The 21,709-nt window shown below is 34.8% G+C and overlaps 1 protein-coding gene across 10 annotated transcripts in view; it reads left to right on the top strand.

The window, feature by feature from the left end:
* Positions 1-21,709, top strand: part of LOC115214180 (liprin-alpha-1) — a 368,483-nt gene that overhangs the window by 219,556 nt on the left and 127,218 nt on the right. For all 10 annotated transcript variants that reach the window (XR_003881885.2, XM_029783276.2, XM_029783272.2 and 7 more), the window contains one exon: positions 16,020-16,241. Coding sequence is in view for 7 of the 10 variants with exons in the window: in XM_029783276.2 (XP_029639136.1) it covers positions 16,020-16,241 (222 nt within the window). In the remaining 3 variants the exon portion in view is untranslated. The remainder of the gene's footprint in view (positions 1-16,019; positions 16,242-21,709) is intronic.

Here is a 21,709-nt window from a genome sequence, read left to right as displayed (position 1 = left end):
ACGATACTTATCTAATGAAGAAAATTACTTGCAGAAACCTTTAAATTCTTCTGTCAGTTAGTGAAGATCCCATTAGGCTTAATGAAAATTACTCATAACATTAATGAAAACGGAAGTTTGCTATTTGATAGATTAATTTTCTACAGCCTAATCAAATTTGAACTTATACAGATATGTATCTCATTAAGATGTCATGATTCATAATGACTTCTTACTAAAAAAGATATTTTCATTAGATATTGCATTTGCTGCTGAACTGTTTAAATATTGAAACAGCTTAATGACATGGTTATTTGCTTACTAACTCAGGAGTTCTATGAGTTTTTCTAATTGGAAAAATTGAAACTGGAAATTTTGCTCGTAAGTTTTCCTTATGGCATATCATAAGTAGATATTAATATATTTTCATATTATTATACATGTGTGGAAGGCAGGATTACTCATTCTTACCAGCTGAGTGAACTGGGGCAATGTGAAATGAAGTGCTTTGCTCAAGAACCCAATGCATCGCCCAGTCCAGGAATTGAAACCACAATCTTATAATCACGAGTCCAACACTCTGACTACTAAGCCATGTGCCTCCACTATTTAATCTCTGATCCACTCAAACTGATGAAAGATTGAATGCTGAATAATAATATCATTTGATCCAAGAGAATAAAATTTTCTTGATAAGTTACAGACACAGATATGGCTCTCAGGGTATGACACTTACTTTGTAACCTTGTGGCTTTGGGTTCAGTCCCACTACTCAACACCTTGGGCGGGTGTCTTTGACTATAGCACTAGGACGACCGATTCCTTGTGAGTGAATTTGATAGATGGAAACTGTATGGAAGTCTGTCAGATATATATATATATACACAGATGTGTGTATGTGTGTGTACCTTTTTGTCTGGGTTTATCTCCCCCCTCTTCTACTGGCTGTCAAGCAGTATTGATTTGTTTATGCTCCCATAACTCAGCAGTTTGGTAAAAGAGAGTGATAGACTAAGTCTCAGGTCAGTTTGCTTGACTAAATACATCAGGGCAGTGCTCCAGCATGACCGCAGTACAGTAACTGAATCAAGAAAAAGAAGATAAAAAAGAACTGTTAATTTCTTTTGTAATAAGAAGTAACCCTCATGTTTACATTTGAGCTTTACACATGTGTACGTACATACAGATGTATGTACACCAATATACTGACCAAATTGCATGCATGGAGTGCTAATTGCTTTAAACAAATTAGCAATTAATAATTATACTATGTGAAAATAATCTTTTGACTACCTGTGTCTGTTAACAAGTTAGTCAATTTATCAAATATGGCATTTGATATCACTAATTTATTTCACTTCTTTTCTTTTGTTCTGGTTTGTGCAGCCATGTTTGGTGGACAGTGCTTATAAACTTTAAGTTTATGAAGATCTGTGTCAAATTCCATTGATAGCTTGCTCAGTTTTTCTTGAAAGCATATTGATCCACTGTGTCAAATTCAAAATTGAAATGGCATGCAGCACGAAAGAACCATGAAGTTTGCTGAAAGTTGAACAACTTTGAGAGCAGAAACTACTACAATGAAAGACATAATAGTTTACCTTCATATAATCTTTCCTTCCTTCATTGTGGTGTTACACAAGTTTAAACAGTTTCAAACTTGTTTAGATAATTAAACATGGCAGTCTGACTGCTCCCACTGCACCTCTTTTGAATCCTCACAACCTCCCATCAGTATGACATACCTCCTCTCCCACAAGAGATACTTATTTAGATATGCAAATGATAGTCAGAACTGTCAGTTGATAGAAGTTCTATTAGTCTTCATAGAATTTAGAAAGAAAGAATGTGTAAAGACTAAGCAGAGGAGAGAAAAGGAAAATGTAATTGACTGAACTGTTTTGCTACTGTATTTCCCCTGAAATACACTGCTTTTATTTTCGAAAATACTGAAGAATTTAATAAAATAACTTTGTTGTTATTAATATGATGTTTGGAACAGGGAATTTCAGTGAAAATTTTTAAAATTATATTTCTTAAAACAAGAGGCCGGCATCATACAACCGGGGACTGTCTTAGGTCATTTGGTATAGAAAGGGTTAAATATGTATGTGCAGTAATATGCAAAAGTGGCTTATCAATTCAAAAATCGATATCCACAAAATAATCACACTTTCTGATTTTTTAATGCTAAAATCCTTCCTTTGTAATCCCAAAATTTATAGTAACCACTGGTCCAGCCATCTGGCCATGAAGAGGGAACAGACAAAGAGACTGACATAAAGCTCGCTATAGTAAGATAGCAAATCTGCCCATCTATGATGGGAAATAAAGGGATAGTATCGTAAATCTAAACCCTCTAAATTCACAAACTATACAGGGTGAGGGGGGATCCAGAGTTAATCCTCGTTGCCAAAATTTTAATGAAAAAAAGTCAAAGGTGATTTATTAATACAAAACTCAATATCCACTAAATAATCATACTTTCTCACACATTTTTCACTAAAGATCTTCCTGATTACCTCCTTCGTAATCCCAAATAACACCATGACCATTGATCCAGCTATTTGACCGTGAAGGGGTAACAGACAGACAGACATAATGCCCGTTATAGTAATATAAACGATCACATCATCAAAACCTCAAGATAATGCATGATTAATTCAAAACAATGTATCATATTTGACAGAGTAATCTGAATGCTAATGGGTTAAACTCTGGCCTTATGAGTGCTAGGGCTTATGACAGATCTAATACTTTGTAAACCCACATAAACTGTGCTACATTTGTGATGATTTTCACATTAATCACATGGATAGGTTGTCAACAAGCTTTGTAACTGAGCTTTGATTTAACCATTTCCAGCAACTTGGATAACAATAACCTATGATTTGGTAGGTGCTGTGGTTATTAATTTATTTCAACATTTGCATCCATTGATGTTTTTTTTATGTAACAGAGCAACAAACTAAACAAATTAGTTTATAGCCTAAAATAAAATGTTGATTAAATATGTCACTTCTTAGAATGCAACAATCATACTTTAGCTCAAGTGTGTTATGGAAATTTTTACCATTATTCTTCGTTTTTTTTTTTTTTGTTTTTTTTGGTCAGTCCTAATTTGTTGTGTATGTGTGGGTCTGCATGAATGTGTGTGCTTTGACTTTCATGTAGTCTTTTCTTGCTGTTTCTGGGCCACCATTCTTATTTCTTTATTGCCCACAAGGGGTTAAAAATTGAGAGGACAAACAAGGACAGACATATGGATTAAGTTGATTACATCGACCCTCAGTGCGTAACTGGTACTTAATTTATCGACCACAAAAGGATAAAGGGCAAAGTCAACCTCGGTGAAATTTGGACTCAGAACACAGTGGCAGACGAAATACCACAAAGCATTTCGCCCGGTGTGCTAACGTTTCTGCCAGCTCGCCACCTTATCTGGGCCACCATTCTGGAATAAAGCACATGATGTCCACTGTCATGTGAATGAAAGCTTCTCACTATAGTGGTCATCTTGTTTGTATTTCATTATATAAGCAGTTTAATTATGTTAATAGCATCATCCATTTCTCATGTAAGGGAAGAGAACACATTACAATCATTTCATTTTGTTTTCTCTTTTTTCTTCTTCATATAAACACACATGCACATACAAAAAGGGTGATAAAACTCACAACATAATTTTCCCATACAAACAAAACCCTACTTTTGCACAAAAATCTTTTTAAAGGAAATGTATTAAAATATATTAAGGAAGACATGTTCACTTTAAAAGTTTTTTTTAAAAATTGCTTGATAAAGATTCATAAAAAGTTTATAAGTTTTTTTTTTTATAATGAAGTTCTTAAACATCTCTAAAACTTGTAGTTTATTTTTGAAATTCATAAGCACAGTTTTAATATGCTTCATTTAAAATAATTTTTGTGCAAAAATGTGGTTTTTGTTGGCTGCAGTTTAATCATTTTGATTATATTAGCCAAGTTTTTTTTGTAGTTTTATTGTCAAAATTCTCTCTGAACGCTTTTGTGTTTACATTTGACAGGCATTCTCTGCACCTATATTTTTGCCACAGTCGACAAATTTGTAAACTATAATGTTTTTGCACATACTGGATTATAGAATTGGATAAAACATAAGATTGAGAAATAAAATAAAATTTTAAAAAAAATATACATTACTAGTGTTGGGTTCTGGTGAAAAGAATCAAAAGAATATATTATAGGTGTATTCACTTAAACAATGGTAACTCTGTCATCTGAAATATTTTGGACTACCATATAGTTTCCTGTATACGTGTGTGTGTGTGTGTGTGTGTGTGTGCGCGCGCATCTTTGTATTTGTTTCTCCCATCCTGCCCCACCCCATAGCAAGTTGTGATGATTTGTTTATGTCTCTGTGACCTAGCAGTTCTGCAAAATATTCTGATAGAATAAATGCTTGACTTGAAAATAGACATTAGGGAACAATTTATTCAACTAAGCCCTTCAAGGCAGTGGCCCAGCATGGCCACAGCCCAGTGATTGAAACAGATGATAAGATATAAGGTATATCATGACACAAAGGGTTCATTAAAAAATTTGTTAATCAGTTTATTAGATAATTGCAGGTAAAGCAGGTGGGATGGGAGGATCATTTTAAAGAGCAATGAAATGAAACTGATCTTATCATCCTTTTGTTAACAATGCATATGCATGCACATGAGCACATATGCATGCATGTACAAAATATCTGATTTAGGTGGTGGGTGGAAATGTTCTGGCTGTGTTTGCAACTATGTCAGTTTGTGTTTTATTGCACTGCGTGGCAACCTGGAGAAATGCTTTCTATGAAAGCTTTGGGTTGACCAATGGTGAATGAGAAAAGTTTGGAGAGATGGGAATTGTATCAGATCTGCTTATCTATCTGTATCTTTGTACATACACACTCACAGAAAATAAGGGCTTGTTGATAAATCGATGTATTAAATTGAAAATATATTCTGATATTCTGTACAAGTTCTGTTCATTTGCTGTAGGAGTAACTTAGCCATTCAGTAAATAGGTATTGATAGAATAGGCACTAGGTGGTGAGCTGGTAGAAACATAAGCATGCTGGGCGAAATGCTTAGCTGTATTTCGTCTGCCGCTACATTCTGAGTTCAAATTTCGCCAAGGTCGACTTTGCCTTTCATCCTTCCAGGGTTGATAAATTAAGTACCAGTTACGCACTGGGATCGATGTAATCGACTTAATCTCTTTGTCTGTCCTTGTTTGTCCTCTCTATGTTTAGCCCCTTGTGGGCAATAAAGAAATAAGAATAGGTACTAGACAAAGAATGGGGGCCAAGGTAATTGAATTAAAGAATTAAGGCCACTGATAAAGGTGTCCCAACATGGTTGCAGATGAAAAACTGAAGCCAGTAAAAGAAAAATATTGATTTTGTAACAATGCTAATTACAAATAAATTAGATGCGTAACACAATATTTATTTTTTAAATCACTCATGAACATAGATATACTACTGGAGGCAGATTGAAATTCCTATACCTGTACTCTTAAGCACAGGTAAATGCATATTTGGAGAGAGAAATTGAAAGCAAAGGTATTGCATTGCTTTTCCTATGTAATTACAACTGGTACCAGAAAAAAGAAAAATGCAACATTGATTGAAATTGTGTAATAATTTATAGAAATTCAACCAATAAATTTTTAAATTGCTAAATTAATATCAATTTAATGACAATTACTAAAATTAGAATGAAAATTACTTAAAGCAAATCAGTAAATTTATATGAATACAGCACATATTTATAAATGTGTTTAATGGGAAAAATTATAATAATAATAATAATGATAATGATTTTAATAACACTGCTGATTTGGATGGAAATAGTGATGGGAATCATCATCATCATCATCATCATCATCATTCAACGTCCGCTTTCCATGCTAGCATGGGTTGGACGGTTCAACTGGGGTCTGAGGAGCCCGAAAGCTGCACCAGTCCAGTCAGATCTGGCAGTGTTTCTACAGCTGGATGCCCTTCCTAACGCCAACCACTCCGAGAGTGTAGTGGGTGATTTTATGTGCCACCGACACAGGTGCCAGACGAGGCTGGCAAACGGCCACGCTCGTATGGTGTTTTTTATGTGCCACCGACACAGGTGCCAGACGAGGCTGGCAGACGGCCACGCTCGGATGGTGTTTTTATGTGCCACCGACACAGGTGCCAGATGAGGCTGGCAAACGGCCACGATCGGATGGTGCTTGTTACGTGCCCACAGCACAGAGGCCAGTCGATGCGGTACTGGCTACGGCCACGTTCGGATGGTTTTATTGTGTGCCACGTGCCACCGGCACTGGTACCACCGGCACTGGTACCACAAAGATACAAATTCCATTGATGTTCATCTATTTTGATTTGTTTTGATTTGATTTTCACAAAGTATGTAATCTCTAGCTCACAAAAGTTCACATCTCATTGAATGTTTTCCCCGCTCAAATTGTAATGTTTACGTAGATGAGTTTAGGAGAAAAAAATACTGATGTAAATCAACTTATTAAAATTCCTATCATGAAAAGCTGCAAAACCCCTACTCATACAAAGTGTACCTTACATTATATCACACTACACATAATAGACATTTCAATGAGCCCATCAATATAATGTGTGTGTGTGTGTGTGTATATATATATATATATGTGTGTGTGTATGTATATATATATGTGTATGTATATATATATATGTGTGTGTATATACATATGTGTGTGTATATATATATATGTGTGTATATACATATGTGTGTGTATATATGTGTGTGTGTGTGTATATATTTTGTAGAGAACATTCCATTAAATTTTCTTTACCTTCTATTCAAATTGGTTTGTTCGAACTGAAAAAGTTTTAAAAAATATCAGGGAGGGGGTGAACTTTATATGCTATGTCTTACTGCTTTCTATTACCCTCCCCCTTTTTTTTTCTTTTTCAATCAAACTACACGATTGATAATGTTATTTCCAAAATATTGATCATAACATTTTGGCTTATTCTATTGATTTAGGGAAAATAATATAGGCATTAACAATATATAAATTAGTTATATGCCACAAAATGTACCCCCCCCTCCTCCACCTCACTTAATTTCCACCCTCCCAATAGAACAGTATAAGAGAAGCTTCTCCAGTTGACCCACCCCTCATAATATTCCATATATTTATTTGCATTGGGTCTACCACTACTACCTACATGTTGGTCATGTAGTCTCAAAGGTTATTTGTAATTTGGCTGGGAATTTAGTGTCAAGTGTTTTTCCTTTTAATGTATACTTCCAACATATATGATTTAGATTTTCTTCTTATGAAATTCTGTAGGAAATCTTATTTCTCATAATTTTCCGTGCCAGTGGCATGTAAAATGCACCAATCCGATCGTGGCCGTTGCCAGCCTCGCCTGGCACCTGTGCAGGTGGCACGTAAAAAGTACCCACTACACTCACGGAGTGGTTGGCATTAGGAAGGGCATCCAGCTGTAGAAACACTGCCAGATCAGACTGGAGCATGGTGCAGCCTTCTGGCTTCCCAGATCCCCGGTCGAACCGTCCAACCCTTCCTAGCATGGAGGATGGACGTTAAACGATGATGATGATGCAGCGGACAATTGTATGTCAGGTGTTGACAGCTTCCAGGTGTTTTACCACCATGACATACTTAGTAAATCATCATCATCATTGTTTAATGTCCGTTTTCCATGTTGGCATGGGTTGGACGGTTTGACTGAGGTCAGGAGAGCCAGCAGCTGCACAAGGCTCCAATCCGATGTGAAGTCTTGATTGAATATGGTACACTCAAGAATCATCATAAATATTAAAAACCAATCAGTTTATTTTAATATTATGACTATTTTTTTCCTTGTGTAACTTCCGGGTCACAATCATATCTGGAGTGTGCTCTGTAGGTATACCAGATTTTATTTATGCCCCCTTTTACTAAACTTTCAGGCATGGCTGTGTGGTAAGAAGCTTGCCTCCCAGCCACATGGTTCCGGGTTCAGTCCCACTGTGTGGCACCTTGCACAAGTGTTTTCTACAATAGCTTCAGGTCAATCAAAGCCTTGTGAGTGGATTTGGTAGATGGAAGCTAAAAGAAGCTCATTGTATATATATATATATTTATGTGTGTGTCTGTGTTTGTCCCCCATGTCATCACTTGACAACCGATTCTGGTGTGTTTATGTCTCTGTAACTTAGTGGTTTTGCAAAAGAGACCAATAGAATAAGCACTGGGGTTGATTTCTTCAACTAAAACCCTTTGAGGCAGTGCTTCAGCATAGCTGCAGTCAAATGACTGAAACAAGTACAAGATTGAAATGTCTTTATGTATTTACAAAATATCAGCTTACTCTTGAATACAATCATGCCTTTATAATCAAATAACTTTCTAGCTAGGAAGTAATTTATGTAGCAATTATTCAATATTGTTTCAAAGTTCACACCTACAAGAGTCATTGTATGTGTCATTTTTTTCTGGTTGGATGGATGTTGCTCTCAAAAGTAAATAATGCTTTAGAAATATAGAACTGTTTGCTCTTTGGCCTAGTAATAAAACTACCACCAACACATTTGTCTATATTCCAATAATTAATTACTCTTGACCATTCTTACATTAAAATGATTCTTATGCCAATAAATTCAGAAGTCATTCATGTTGGATCGGCAAAGTTAACCATTCAGCCCTTAAACTGGCCATATTCAGCTAAAATATTCTTCCTGTTTTATACTCAAACTAAGTAGAACCCAGCCTCACACACCTATCCTACAATGTTAGCCTAAGAATATATTTAGTCACATAATTGAAATCACAAGGCTATAAGCTAATGCAGGATAAATTCAAAACAATGTGAATAAATGTTACATTTGATAGAGTAATCTGAATAGTAAAGATTGTATTGTAGCCCTGAGGAGTAAGAAGGCTATGCTACAAGGGCTGCCATTTAATTAACCAAGCAAGTACATGTATCATCATCTGTAAAATACCCAAGGAAAATTAGAACTATCACAAAATTTGGGAGATCAGACAACCTAAGCCAAGAGTTGTGGGGAGAAAAGGTAAGGCCTTTACCCATCAGAGGGAGAGCAATGGTTTGATTGATCAGTTGTTAGATTCCAGTGAAATTAAAGTTTGCATTTCACCTAAACATCCATTTATTACAAGGGTATATGAGATGATTTGGCATCACTGATTCGATACTGACTTACTTGACATCAGGCGTTTTAATATTTCTCTTGTATCTCGTCCTCCTTCCCTGTGTCTGTATATTTTTGCATGTGTTTCGCTCCAGTACTGTCACCAAAACAGGTTCTACAGTCGGTCAGCCATGTCAGACTGCCGGCATCTAAACAGCTGCACCAAATCAACCTCATTGTCTCACTATAACTTTTGGTCTTTCTTAATTGACCTTATGTAATTGATTTTAGTTACCATCATATCAAAAAGTTGTTAGTGGCATATTTTGAGAGAGAAGAAAAAAACAGAATGAATCTATCAGTGCTGTGTCATCTGATAGACTGTTACTGGATTTGATATCAAAATGAAAATCGGTAAAATAACAGGAATACAATTACACAAATGAGCAGAACATTCACCAGCATTAACCAAAGTGCTGTAGACATTTGACTCAACATTTCATAAGAGAACTGTAGCTTTCCAATATAAAATTTATTGTTAGTGATTGGAAGTGGTTTCTTTAATGTGGCTCTTAGTAAAATCCTCCAAATTATATCCAGTTTGACATTTTATATTTCGTTTCTCATTGTGTCCCACGTTTTTTTGATATCCTATACCCATATATGCATATATATATATACATGTATGTACATATATGTATGTATATATTTATATTATTATACGATTGAACGCCATGCATCCTTTTCCAAGTAAGTTTTATGTGTGTATATATATTATATATATTATTATATATATATTATATATATATATATATAATATATATATATATAATATATATATATATATATATATATATAATATATATATTTATGGAGAACACTCGAAGCAATTTAGATGGAAACAGCAAATCCCAGAACAAGAAACCTAAAGAAATTATTAGGAGAAAGATATATGGTGTTTCCTTTCATAAATGAGTAGGTGAATGAAACCAAATAAGTTTATATACTTACAGTAGAAAAAGGCATGCCAGTGCATACACACACACACACACACACACACACACACACATATATACAGAGAGAGAGAGAGAGAAAGGGTTATATTAAGAAAGCCATAACAATGCAAGTTGGAGATAAAGGTGTGAGAATAAAAAGCAAATGAAGAACAATGGTTTGCATTTTAAACTTAGGTTTTCGTATTTCATTTTCAAAAATCCTTTACGAAAAGGGAATGACAGCTAAGCTACTTTCAATCTTGCACAGATCAGGAACAATGAAGCAGTTATTTTTCAAATGCTAACATCAAGCAGAAGAGGCCCTAGCAGCCTATGTACATGTTGCACCATGTTAAAGTTTGTAAAATAGCTGTTTCATTGCTTCTGAACTGTGCAGAAATATTGCAATATAGATTAAAGTGTAAACCATTCTTCTTACATAGCTTTTTCATTCTGTTTCGCGTTTTGCTCTTAGTTTCCAAATTGTAAAGCTATACTGTCCTTGGATACATATATGGTTATGCTTCCCAACCATATGGTTCTGGGTTCAGTCCTGCTGCTTGCCAGCTTCAAAAGGTGTCTGTTACTATAACCCCAGGCTGAGCAAATCCTTGTGATTGGATTTTGTTGACAGAAACTGAAAGAAGCCTATTATATATATATATGGAAGAGGCCCTAAACTGCACTTGTGAAGATCTGTTGAGTCAAGTGAAGTCATTATTGTAGCCAATGGCAGTACCGCCTACCTGGCCCTTGTGCTGGTGGCACGTAAAAAGCACCCACTATGCTCTCGGAGTGGTTGGCATTAGGAAGGGCATCCAACTGCAGAAACTCTTCCAGGTCAGGTTGGAACCTGTTGCAGCCTCCTGGTTTGCCAGTCCTCGGTCAAACCGTCCAACCCATGCCAGCATGGAAAGTGGATGTTAAATGATGATGATGTATAAATGCATATATTTATATATTATTTATATTATTATATGATCAAACACCACGCATCCTTTTCCAAGTAAGTTTTATCTTAATAATTATGATGTGCACTCTTCTGCCATTACTATCTCTTCTCTCACTCTCTCTCTCTCCCTCTCTTGGTCGTCATCCTTTTTGTTTTCCTCTCCCACCCTTCCCTATTCTTCTCCTCTCCTCTTCACTCTTTCCTTTCTCTCACTCTTCCTCCTTGACTCCCTCATCACTGACATATGATGAAAGAGAATCTATCTTTCTGCCCATTACCTTCCTAAAGACAACATGTACTTATACTGTCTCCTCTCATAAACTCGTCTCCCTCGCGTTCAGAATAATTTTTCTATCATCTCAGCTTAACAGCCCTCACCGTTTGTTTATATTGTCTTGTTCTCTCTGTCCTGTTCTTGTTACCACTTTCACCGTCCGCAAAAAATCCCGAATTTTATTTAATTGGCTTTGCAGGAAGGACTGTTTCAATGAAGTCTCGTATTGTCCTTGCCTTCAAAACGTGGAGTAGGTGAAACAGGGGCAACTGATGAAGGGGAATATTCTTTATGTTACATGTCTCGTTTCTCTGCTTTTTTGTTGTTCAAAAAAACGTTCGTTTTCTATGTTTTTGTTTTTATATTTCGTTTCTCATTGTGTCCCACGTTTTTTTGATATCCTATACCCATATATGCATATATATATATATACATGTATGTACATATATGTATGTATATATTTATATTATTATACGATTGAACGCCATGCATCCTTTTCCAAGTAAGTTTTATGTGTGTATATATATATATATATATATATATATATTTATGGATCTACATATATATCATCATCATTTAACATCCGCTTTCTGTGCTAGCATGGGTTGGATGATTTGACTGAGGACTGGCGAACCAGATGGCTGCACCAGGCTCCAATCTGATCTGGCAGAGAGTCTACAGCTGGATGCCCTTCCTAATGCCAACCACTCCGAGAGTGTAGTGGGTGCTTTTACGTGCCACCAGCAAGAAGGCCAATCAGGCACTACATATTTCCAAAGGTCTTGGTCACTAGTCATTGCCTCGGTGAGGCCCAATGTTTGAAGATCATGCTTCACCACCTCATCCGAGGTCTTTCTGGGTCTACCTCTTCCACAGGTTCCCTCAACCACTAGGGTGTGGCACTTTTTCATACAGCTATCCTCATCCATTATCGCCACTTGACAATACCAGTGCAATCGTCTCTCTTGCACACCACATCTGATGCTTCTTAGGTCCAACTTTTCTCTCAAGGTACTTACACTCTGTCGAGTATGCACACTGACGTTACACATCCATCGGATCATACTGGCTTCATTCCTTTTGAGCTTATGCTTGTCCTCAGCAGTCATGGACCGTGTTTCACTGCCATGTAGCATGGCTGTTCATACACATGCATCATACAGTCTACCTTTTATTCTGAGCGAGAGGCCCTTTGTCACCAGCAGAGGTAAGAGCTCTCTGAACTTTGCCCAGGCTATTCTTATTGTAGCAGCTACACTTTCAGCTAAGTATAAGTTATGTTGTTAGCTTCCTACCTTCCATGAAAACACATTCAGTCTTGGGGATATATTGGTTTGTTTGGGAACAAGCAAGGGTTGAAAACAGGAAGAATGTTTGGCCATGGAATATCTGCCTTAATGAATTCTCTGTAACCTATGCAAGCATGGAGCAGTAGACCTTAAAACAATGATAATGATTGGCACACACACACACAATTGTTGCTATATATACACTTATATACATAAGCATTTGCTTGCATCTATTGCAGGGGCTGCCATATGTTAGTAAAGTATGCGTTGTCTAAAATGTCATTATTTTATATCACAATACTCTCGTTATCAGGAGTGGAAACCCTGGGTAACAATAAACTGAATGTTGCACCAACTAATTGGCTATAAACAAACCAATGTAAACAGTGATTGGCAGTCAGGTTTTTTTAAACCTGCCATATGCCAGTGCCAACTGACTTAGATCATGGTAAAATGTGAATGAATTGTTGTTATAAGTAGTTAAGAAAGTGATATTGTTTTATTCTTTTACTTGTTTCAGTTATTTGACTGGCCATGCTGGAGCACCGCCTTTAGTCAAGCAAATCTACCCCAAGACTTATTCTTTGTAATCCTAGTATTTATTGTATTGGTCTCTTTTGCCAAACTGCTAAGTTATGGGGACGTAAACACACCAGCATCGGTTGTCAAGCGATGTTGGGGGGACAAACAGACACAAACATATATAGACATGCGCGTGTGCGCACACACACACACACACACACACATATACATATATATACGACAGGCTTCTTCCAGTCTCCATCTACCAAATCCACTCGCAAGGCTTTGGTCGGCCCGAGGCTATAGTAGATGACACTTACCCAAGGTGCCATGCAGTGGGACTGAACCCAGTACCATGTGTTTGGTAAGCCAGCTACTTACCACACAGCCACTCCTGTGCCTGATAGTTAACATTTAAAGAATAGAATTGGAATTTTAAAATGCAAGTAGGGTGAGAGTGGGGGGAATGCCCTGGCTAAATTCTGAGAACAGAGGCAGGCTGTCGAATGAGCTCCTCTCACAAGACTTGGGCCAGCCTAAGGCTGTATTAGAAGACATTTGTCTGTTAAATATAAATTTACCGTGTAAGCGTTTCTGATGTAAAAGTTTACCCTAAAATTAAACCTGACTATCCATAATTTACCAAGTTTATTCATTGTTGTAATGTTAGCAGCAGTACTGTTAGCTGCCACATTACTGTTTTAAGACTTTGTGTTGCCAAATATAGACATTTTATGTAGAACAGATGATGGTGAAAAATTGGTAAAATGTTACGGATATATATATTCCAGGAGGCCTGAAATAATGCATGTATATTAAATTTAGTTTGATATATGTAAACTTGTTTAGACATAAAAGCTATATTTAAGTACTTTTACCAATCTTAATTTAATAGTCCATATGCAGTAAACGTGAGGATTTTTTTTTCCTTCTTTCTTTGGCCTATTATTTATTCATAATATGGTTGGTTTACTTGCATATATAGAATTTTCTTGCCACAGTTAGATTCAGTTGTATAAATATGTATGAAACTTAATTGTTTTACTCAAATTTGCAAAAATGCCATTATATATTAACTCAATCCTAACAAGTTATGAATACTTATGCTCGCTAACCATTTATAGTAAGAAACTTCATAAAATTATAATTTTCGTTTTGAATCTGGATATGTTGTTTGTGTGATTAACCTGATAATCATTAGAATTATCATATCGGCTTTCACAAAAGTCTAATTCAATTGCAGAAAATAATCTAAATATCTGAATCTTAAAATACTTACAGTAAAATATGAGTACTTTTTACACTGGCATTTGTCTTCAAGTAATACCCACATCTACCCCAAGTCATTAAAAAAATTTTATGGCTTACACAGAGTTGGGAAAGGCAGTTTTTTAAGATTAACTTTTGAAAAATGCAAGGGCGAAAGGACTTGAAAGAAATTCTTTGATCGGTTTTTCTTTTGTCCACAGCCAAATTCTAATTACTTTTAACTGGAATATGTTCACAGTTCATCATTTTCTCTTCCATAATAAACATGTATTTGTACTACTTCTAGAGTAGAGTTTATAATATTAACTCAGTTTAAGGCAACAAGCTGGCAGAATCATTAATATGCCAGGCAAATGCATAGTGGTATTTTGTCTGGCTTTACATTCTGAGTTCAAATTCTGCTCAGGTCGACTTTGCATTTCATCCTTTCAGGGTCGATAAAATAAGTACCAGTTGAGCACTGGGGTCAATATAATCAACTTAACCCCTCCCTCTAAAACTGCTGGCATTGTGCTAAAGCTTGAAGCCAATATTAACTCAGTTTCCTTTGCTTTCAAGTTTTTGATGATTACATTAATATCAGTTCAGTATCAATATATGTAATGATAGGTCATACAGATATATATATGCTTGGCTTTATTGCCCACAAAAAAGGGGGGAAGGGAGGAGGAAAGAAAAAAAAACTAATTTGAATTTCTGTGATGTATAGCCTTAAAAAAGATGCTTGTAACCTTATTTCATTAACTTAATGCAAGTCTCTAGTCTTTATTTAACCGGTAGATGACTTTATTTTTCTAGATTTGCTACTTGATTAATTACGATCAATAACATATGCTCATATCTCTGCATAAACATACATACTTGCATGTGTAAATATATAAAATATGTAGGGATAATTTAATTTACATTTCATTTTGAAGCTAGCATTTCTTAGAGAGGACATGAATAGGAACATCCTGGAGTTCATTCAAGTGTGTGCATACACATGCAAAATCTGTTTATATATATATATATTCACATACACACACATATAATCAGTTTATATATATATATATATATATAAATTGATTATATGTGTGTATATGTGAATATATATACACTCAATTGAAGAATTACAAAAGAAAAAGAAAACTAAAGCCAAAATTTTGGTTGATTTCTATCGATTATTGGAAAGTAAAAAGAAAAAAGAAAAATTAGCAGTTTTCTAAACCGAAGTTCATTGACCCAAAGTTATGTAAAGTGACACCTATATGTGTGAATGAGAAGAATGTAGAAGAAATTTGAATCATTTGCCGGGCATATAAAAGCATTGAAGCATGACTTAATGTAAACTTGTTTGTGTGAACCTTACTAATCTGCTTTCCTTTTATTTTAACTACATTTGTAATTAACATTTTTTTCACAATGCTTATTTATTTTTCATTCTCTTCTTTTGTCACTGTATAATTAATAATAATTTTCAGTTCATTTTTATTTCTTAATTTTCTGATTTTACTCAGTTGTTGATGTGCCCATCGTTTTTATTAACTAATAATTGTTTCTATCATTTCCTTTCTTTCATCTCCCAATATTTTAGAGGCTATCAAATGGATCAATAGACCCAGATTCTGATGTTAACCGTGTGATAGAGCTTCAGGAAACAGTAGAAAAACAGAACTCAGAATTAACTTCTACTAGGACAAACATTTTAGAATTAACAAACAAATGTACAGAATTGGAAGAATCTCTAACGTCTACTCAGAAAGATTTAATAAAGTCTCAAGAACAATTAGTTAAACTTCAAAGAGATCTTCGAGAGGTAAGTTTGTGTGTTTTTTGTTTTGTATTATCCTATTGTATATCTAACAGTTTTTCAGTCTGCTTATGAAGGATTCAGGATAACCACTTATAAAATATGTGTTTGTTTTCATAATTTATATGTCAGGTATTTGGAATTTTAGCATTTATGGTGAAACTATTTTGAGCTTATAATTTAGATTATAATGTATGGTATTTATGATATTAGCTATTTTAGGTTTTAAGAGTTATGATGTAAATTAGTTTGAATTTTAAAACATTTATGATATAAACTGTTACCGGTGAGTGTGTTACATTATAAGGCACAAAAAGAAAATGACTCTCCCCAGACACAACAGAAACTGTTTTGAGTTTATGTATTTTGTATTTATGATATAAATTATTCTAAGTTGTTTCTGCAATGTAGACATTGCAGTAATGATTTATAATCCAGTCAATCATTTGTGATGACAGTTAAGTTTTGCAACATAAGCATGAACCAGTAAAATTACCATAATTTGTTAAAAAAATTTTGTTGACTATATAATAGAAACATAGGGATTTGCACTTAAAATGCATTTCACCTCTGACCCATTTGACACTAAATGGGTAACTGATACTACTCTGCAAGGTATGTGCCTCCACATTCCACAAACTGTCTTACCCCCAACCACTAAGTAGTTTGTTCACAGCTGTACAAGCAAAGATACAGTCTTCAACACCTTGAAGAAGCCACCCACCGGAGGTATTTATCCACCCCCATTATCAGAGAAATGAAAGAAATTTTCTTAACAATGCACAGCTTGCAAGCACCCTCTCATCTCACAAGTTAAATGTAATGTTGATGTCATCTGTCTCACCATTTGTGGAAGGCCTTTGAAAACTATGGCCATGTCCCCTTCTACTTCCTCCACACCAAACCAAAAAAAAAGAAAATTCATTTTAAGTTAGGAAGGTCATCCAGCCATGAAAATTATACCAAGGCAAACATTAGAGGTCAGTGCAGTCCCCTAGCTCATTGGTTCCTATCAAACCATCCAACTCTTTGCCAACATGGAAAACAAACATTGAATGATAATGACACCCTCTCTTTCCTTGCCAAGAAATTCTCTGCTAATTTTGCAGCATTCTTTCTATCCTCTACTCTTCAATCGAGATGAGTCTTTATTTTTGAGTAGCATCCCTGACAAAGTTACCACGTTTACTGCTCATTTTACTTCCAACCCTGCTCTGCAAAACATAATGAAGTTCACCGCAAACCCCTCTTCTCCATTATACCTATAACACCACTACATACAAACATTTGCAAAGTTTTACTATTTCGCAGTGCTAAATTCAGGTACGAGTTTAAGGAGGCTACAACCCAGGGCCCGCTAGAGATTAAGTGAAAGATTATTGAATTACCACTGGGAGCCATGCAGTACTTGTAGTCCAGTGACCTGCATGATCTTTATCTGGCTCTATTCCTGCTTCAGCTACATGTACTTTTAACATTACTAATGCGATGTTTTGAAAACATGTGTAGAGGCTGATGCATTTAAAGATTATCTTCCCAAGATAGTTGGAGAAATTGATAATTTATACTGTGGTAGTTTATTTTGTACAGTGTTACTATTTTTGACCATTTGATTCCCATATATGGCAATACTTAATTACCTCATAGATATCATGTACTAACACATGCCAGATAGCTTAGTTTAAAAAAATCTTTCACAGAGAGTAAGATCTGATGTATGTTAATTTATCTTGTTTGGATGTCGTCATTTTTCATAATTTTGAAATACTTCTTTGCTGAGATGCTAAACAAACTGAAAAGGCTTTGTGTGTCTTGCAGAGACAGACTAATTAAGAAGTTTTATATTACAGTATCTATTCATAGAAGATTAAAGTAATTTACTGCTGTGAACTAACTTAACTGATATATATTGTTATACAATAGCAGTTAATTTTCATGTGTGCACAGTAATTAAAATTCTTCAGATTTCTTAAATTGCATCATTTTTTTTGCATGGGTATGAGATTAAAAAAGTTTGTTACACAACCAAATGATTCTAGGATAAATCCTGCTGCATAGTACCTTGGGTTGAACCAAAACTTGTAAGTGAATTTTGCTTGAGGGAAAAATTGTGCAGAAACCTTTCATTTGGACTATACCTGTTCTTGTGTAGTGTACTCATTTTACCATCCAATTTAGCAGTACCACCTGGCTTTGGGGTCCCTTTACCCCAAGTCAAATTTGTTGCAAGTATTAAGACCAGGTCTTTTATATGGACAATGCAAAAGTTGTGATGTTTTTTGCTTCTTGCCTCACCAATCACAGAAGCTCTGTGAAAATATTGCCTTGAGTGCTGTCTTTACTCTTCTGACTAAGCTTTAAAAAAAATTAAAATTTAATTTTGTAACTATCCATGTATAATAATTAGCTTGTGTGTTTGCTTACTGACATTCAAAAGAAGTAATTTTGAAGTATGACAACATGTAAGAGATGTTGCAATGGTTGGAGTAGCAGGTATTTTGATCAAAACTGAAAGATACATATAAAACCTCACCTTCTTAAATTAGTGAAATGAATAAGTAAATGCTTTAAAACAGCTTGTTATTATAGTTTTTTTTTTTCTTTCTCATAACCATCATTAAAAACATTTAATGTAACTTATTTAGTTAACATTGTTGAAAATTTGCCCATGTTCAGTCCACTGCAGAACAAAGGCCTCAACATGTTTTCTCCACCAGAGAATGGCTTGAGATCATACTGGTTTGATGAGCCTACTCTGTCACACTGGCTTGACATCACTTAACAGAAGGATGCATTTTTTTAATACTCGTACCTAGGAGTAGTTAAGTTAATTACACCAACCCCAGTGCTCAACTGGTACTTTTTTTTATCAACTCTGAAAGGATGAAAGGCAAAGTCATACTCGGAGGAATTTGAACTCCAATCATTAAGAGGAATAAAATTCCACTAAATATTTTGCTCAGTGTGCTTATGGTTCTGCCAGCTTGCCTTATATGTATAAAGAATAGTATTTATGACAAGTGAACGAAAATAAGATTATTTCTTCAAAAGTTTTCAGAAGTGAAATTTATGAGTGGATAAAAATTACACAATGTTCAAAACTTATAAATTCAAAGATTGTTTTTCTGTGGTGATGGTGAGGGGTATCAAAAGTAAAAAAAGTTAGCAGGTGGTGTTTGATCTACTTATTCTAGAAGCATTTACTTGTTTGTTTTGGTAATTCAGGAAAGCCAAGTTTTTTTCCCTTCCTCAAAGATTATATATATGTACACACACACACCTACACAAAACTTATTTCAGTGAAAATTACATCCAATCAGTACACACACACAATGTTTACAAGCCAGAAAAGGGTTTCTATGTAGTCATTCAGCCTACGAGGAATAGCAACCTACTCACCCTCAAATCACCATTATTAGTATTATTTTACTGTTAAATACAAATTATAAAATAACAAATTTATTAATAGTTTTCCACCATTATTTTGGATACCTGATCCATTCTCTATAATTAATAAAATGGTTATTTTTTATGGCAAGGGTACACTGGTATTATTGATATTTCTTATTCCGGCTTTCAAGTTCTATGGAGCAAGAAATAAGCTCCTAGTAAGCCAATACTTTAAGATGGTTTTGATTCTTGGTTGGAACCAGTTTACTTTGACAATTATTCTATTCCTGTTTATTTTGAGAAAGGCCTGAATATCATACTATCATATTCATTTCCATATAAATTTACAGTTTGTAGACAAAATAAGAAATTAGTAATTGCTGTTCTGGTAAATAGAAACAGGTTCTTGAGAGCCATATCTTCAGCATGTCTTTGATTTCATGTTAATTCTTAGTTGTATCTATCCTATGAAAAGCACAAGAATCACGCTTCCCCTTTTTTTCTGTCCATTTAAAAATATTAGGTTTCATATTTAATCAAGCCTTTTTAAGTATCAGGTGTGATTTTTCTCAGGATGTATTATTTCTAAGTTTCTCTGCCCCATCTTCTCTCTCATATTCATTACAATATCATTGATGAGTATTCAGTTTGGAATTTTGAAGGATTCAACCTTATTGGTGCAGAAATCGGATATATCTGTTCAAAATTTCATTACCCTTAACTTCAGAAATCAGTTTTATATACCAATTTACTTTTGTTTGAGTTACATCATGTTTGAAACTGTTCTTAATTGAGATTTATCAGTTTTATTGAGGCAATGTGACTTAGAGAAAATACCAATTCTAATTTTTAGTAGATACCTAACGTCATTACTGGACTGACAGGTCTGGTCAGGTCAGATATGGGGGCATGTGCCATTATAGTGCATCACTGCATTCCCCATTTGTCAGTATTTGTTTGGGCTGAGCCAGGCAATCATCCAAGCTGTGTCCCAGTCAGTTCTCATCTCTGTGAAATACTTCCATCAGCCATCATCACCATGAGACTGAAATAACCATGAAATTTAAATTTGCAGTTAACCTGAAATGTATATTGGCTAATTTTCTCTTTTAAAAGACATCTATAAAAGCAAAGAAAAAATGTTACAAAATTAGAAGATATTTCAAAATTCATTTCACTTTTAAAAGTGCATACTTAATTTGAATTTGATATAATATCCTGTATGTAATTTATCATAATTAATAATAAGCATTTAAAACTTGGTTGGCTTCTGGGTGTTAATTGACAAGAAGAAAGGAAAGCTTATGCAATATATCCATGGGGGATTAGGATTTATGATTCTTGTAAAGCTTCAGTTTTTATTTTTATTTTTTAAAATTTCCATTTAGAAATAGGCTCCCTGAGTCTTATAAAACAACTCTGATAAAAGAGAACCAAGTTGAGAATAAAATGTCCATATATGCCTTGTTGACATTGTAATTCAAATTAACCATGTTATCTGTTATTGAAAGTACTCTAAATAAACTGTCTTGATTTTAAGCATTTCTGTGCAATTTCTGCAAGATCTAGAGATAGTCCTACCACTATCACATAGAGTTGAAGAACATCTATTTCTGGTGCGTATTCACTGTGGGAGATGTACTTGATGCTAGGTAAACAAAAATATTGTTTTGCCAGCATAAAGGAAAGTGAGAATGAATAGGAAATTAATATTTTAAACATATGCTTACAAAGTTTACATATTATATTTTTAAGGTTCAGAAAGTACATAACTAAGCTTAAAGTATGGTAAAGTGTGAGCTAAGTTTGTAATTATTGCTATAATTAGAATCATCTTTACTTAACTTTCTGTCATGGATCAGACTTTAGCTTATAGCATCTGTTCTAATGGTCAATTAATTCTTTACTTGACTACCCATTATTATTATTATTGAGTGAGAGAGCAGTGCTTGCCATCAAATATACAAAGCCCAGTATACCCATCATGATTACCTGTCTGATAAGGGTACACCAGGCACATGCATCACAACCATATGTGCGCAACATGGTGATTTCATATCAAGATTAACAATGCATGACCTTGC

This window comes from Octopus sinensis, linkage group LG7, assembly GCF_006345805.1.
Source record: "Octopus sinensis linkage group LG7, ASM634580v1, whole genome shotgun sequence".
NCBI lineage: Eukaryota > Metazoa > Mollusca > Cephalopoda > Octopoda > Octopodidae > Octopus > Octopus sinensis.
The sequence above is the reverse complement of the archived record's forward strand: the minus strand, read 5'-3'. Positions and strand labels throughout refer to the sequence as shown.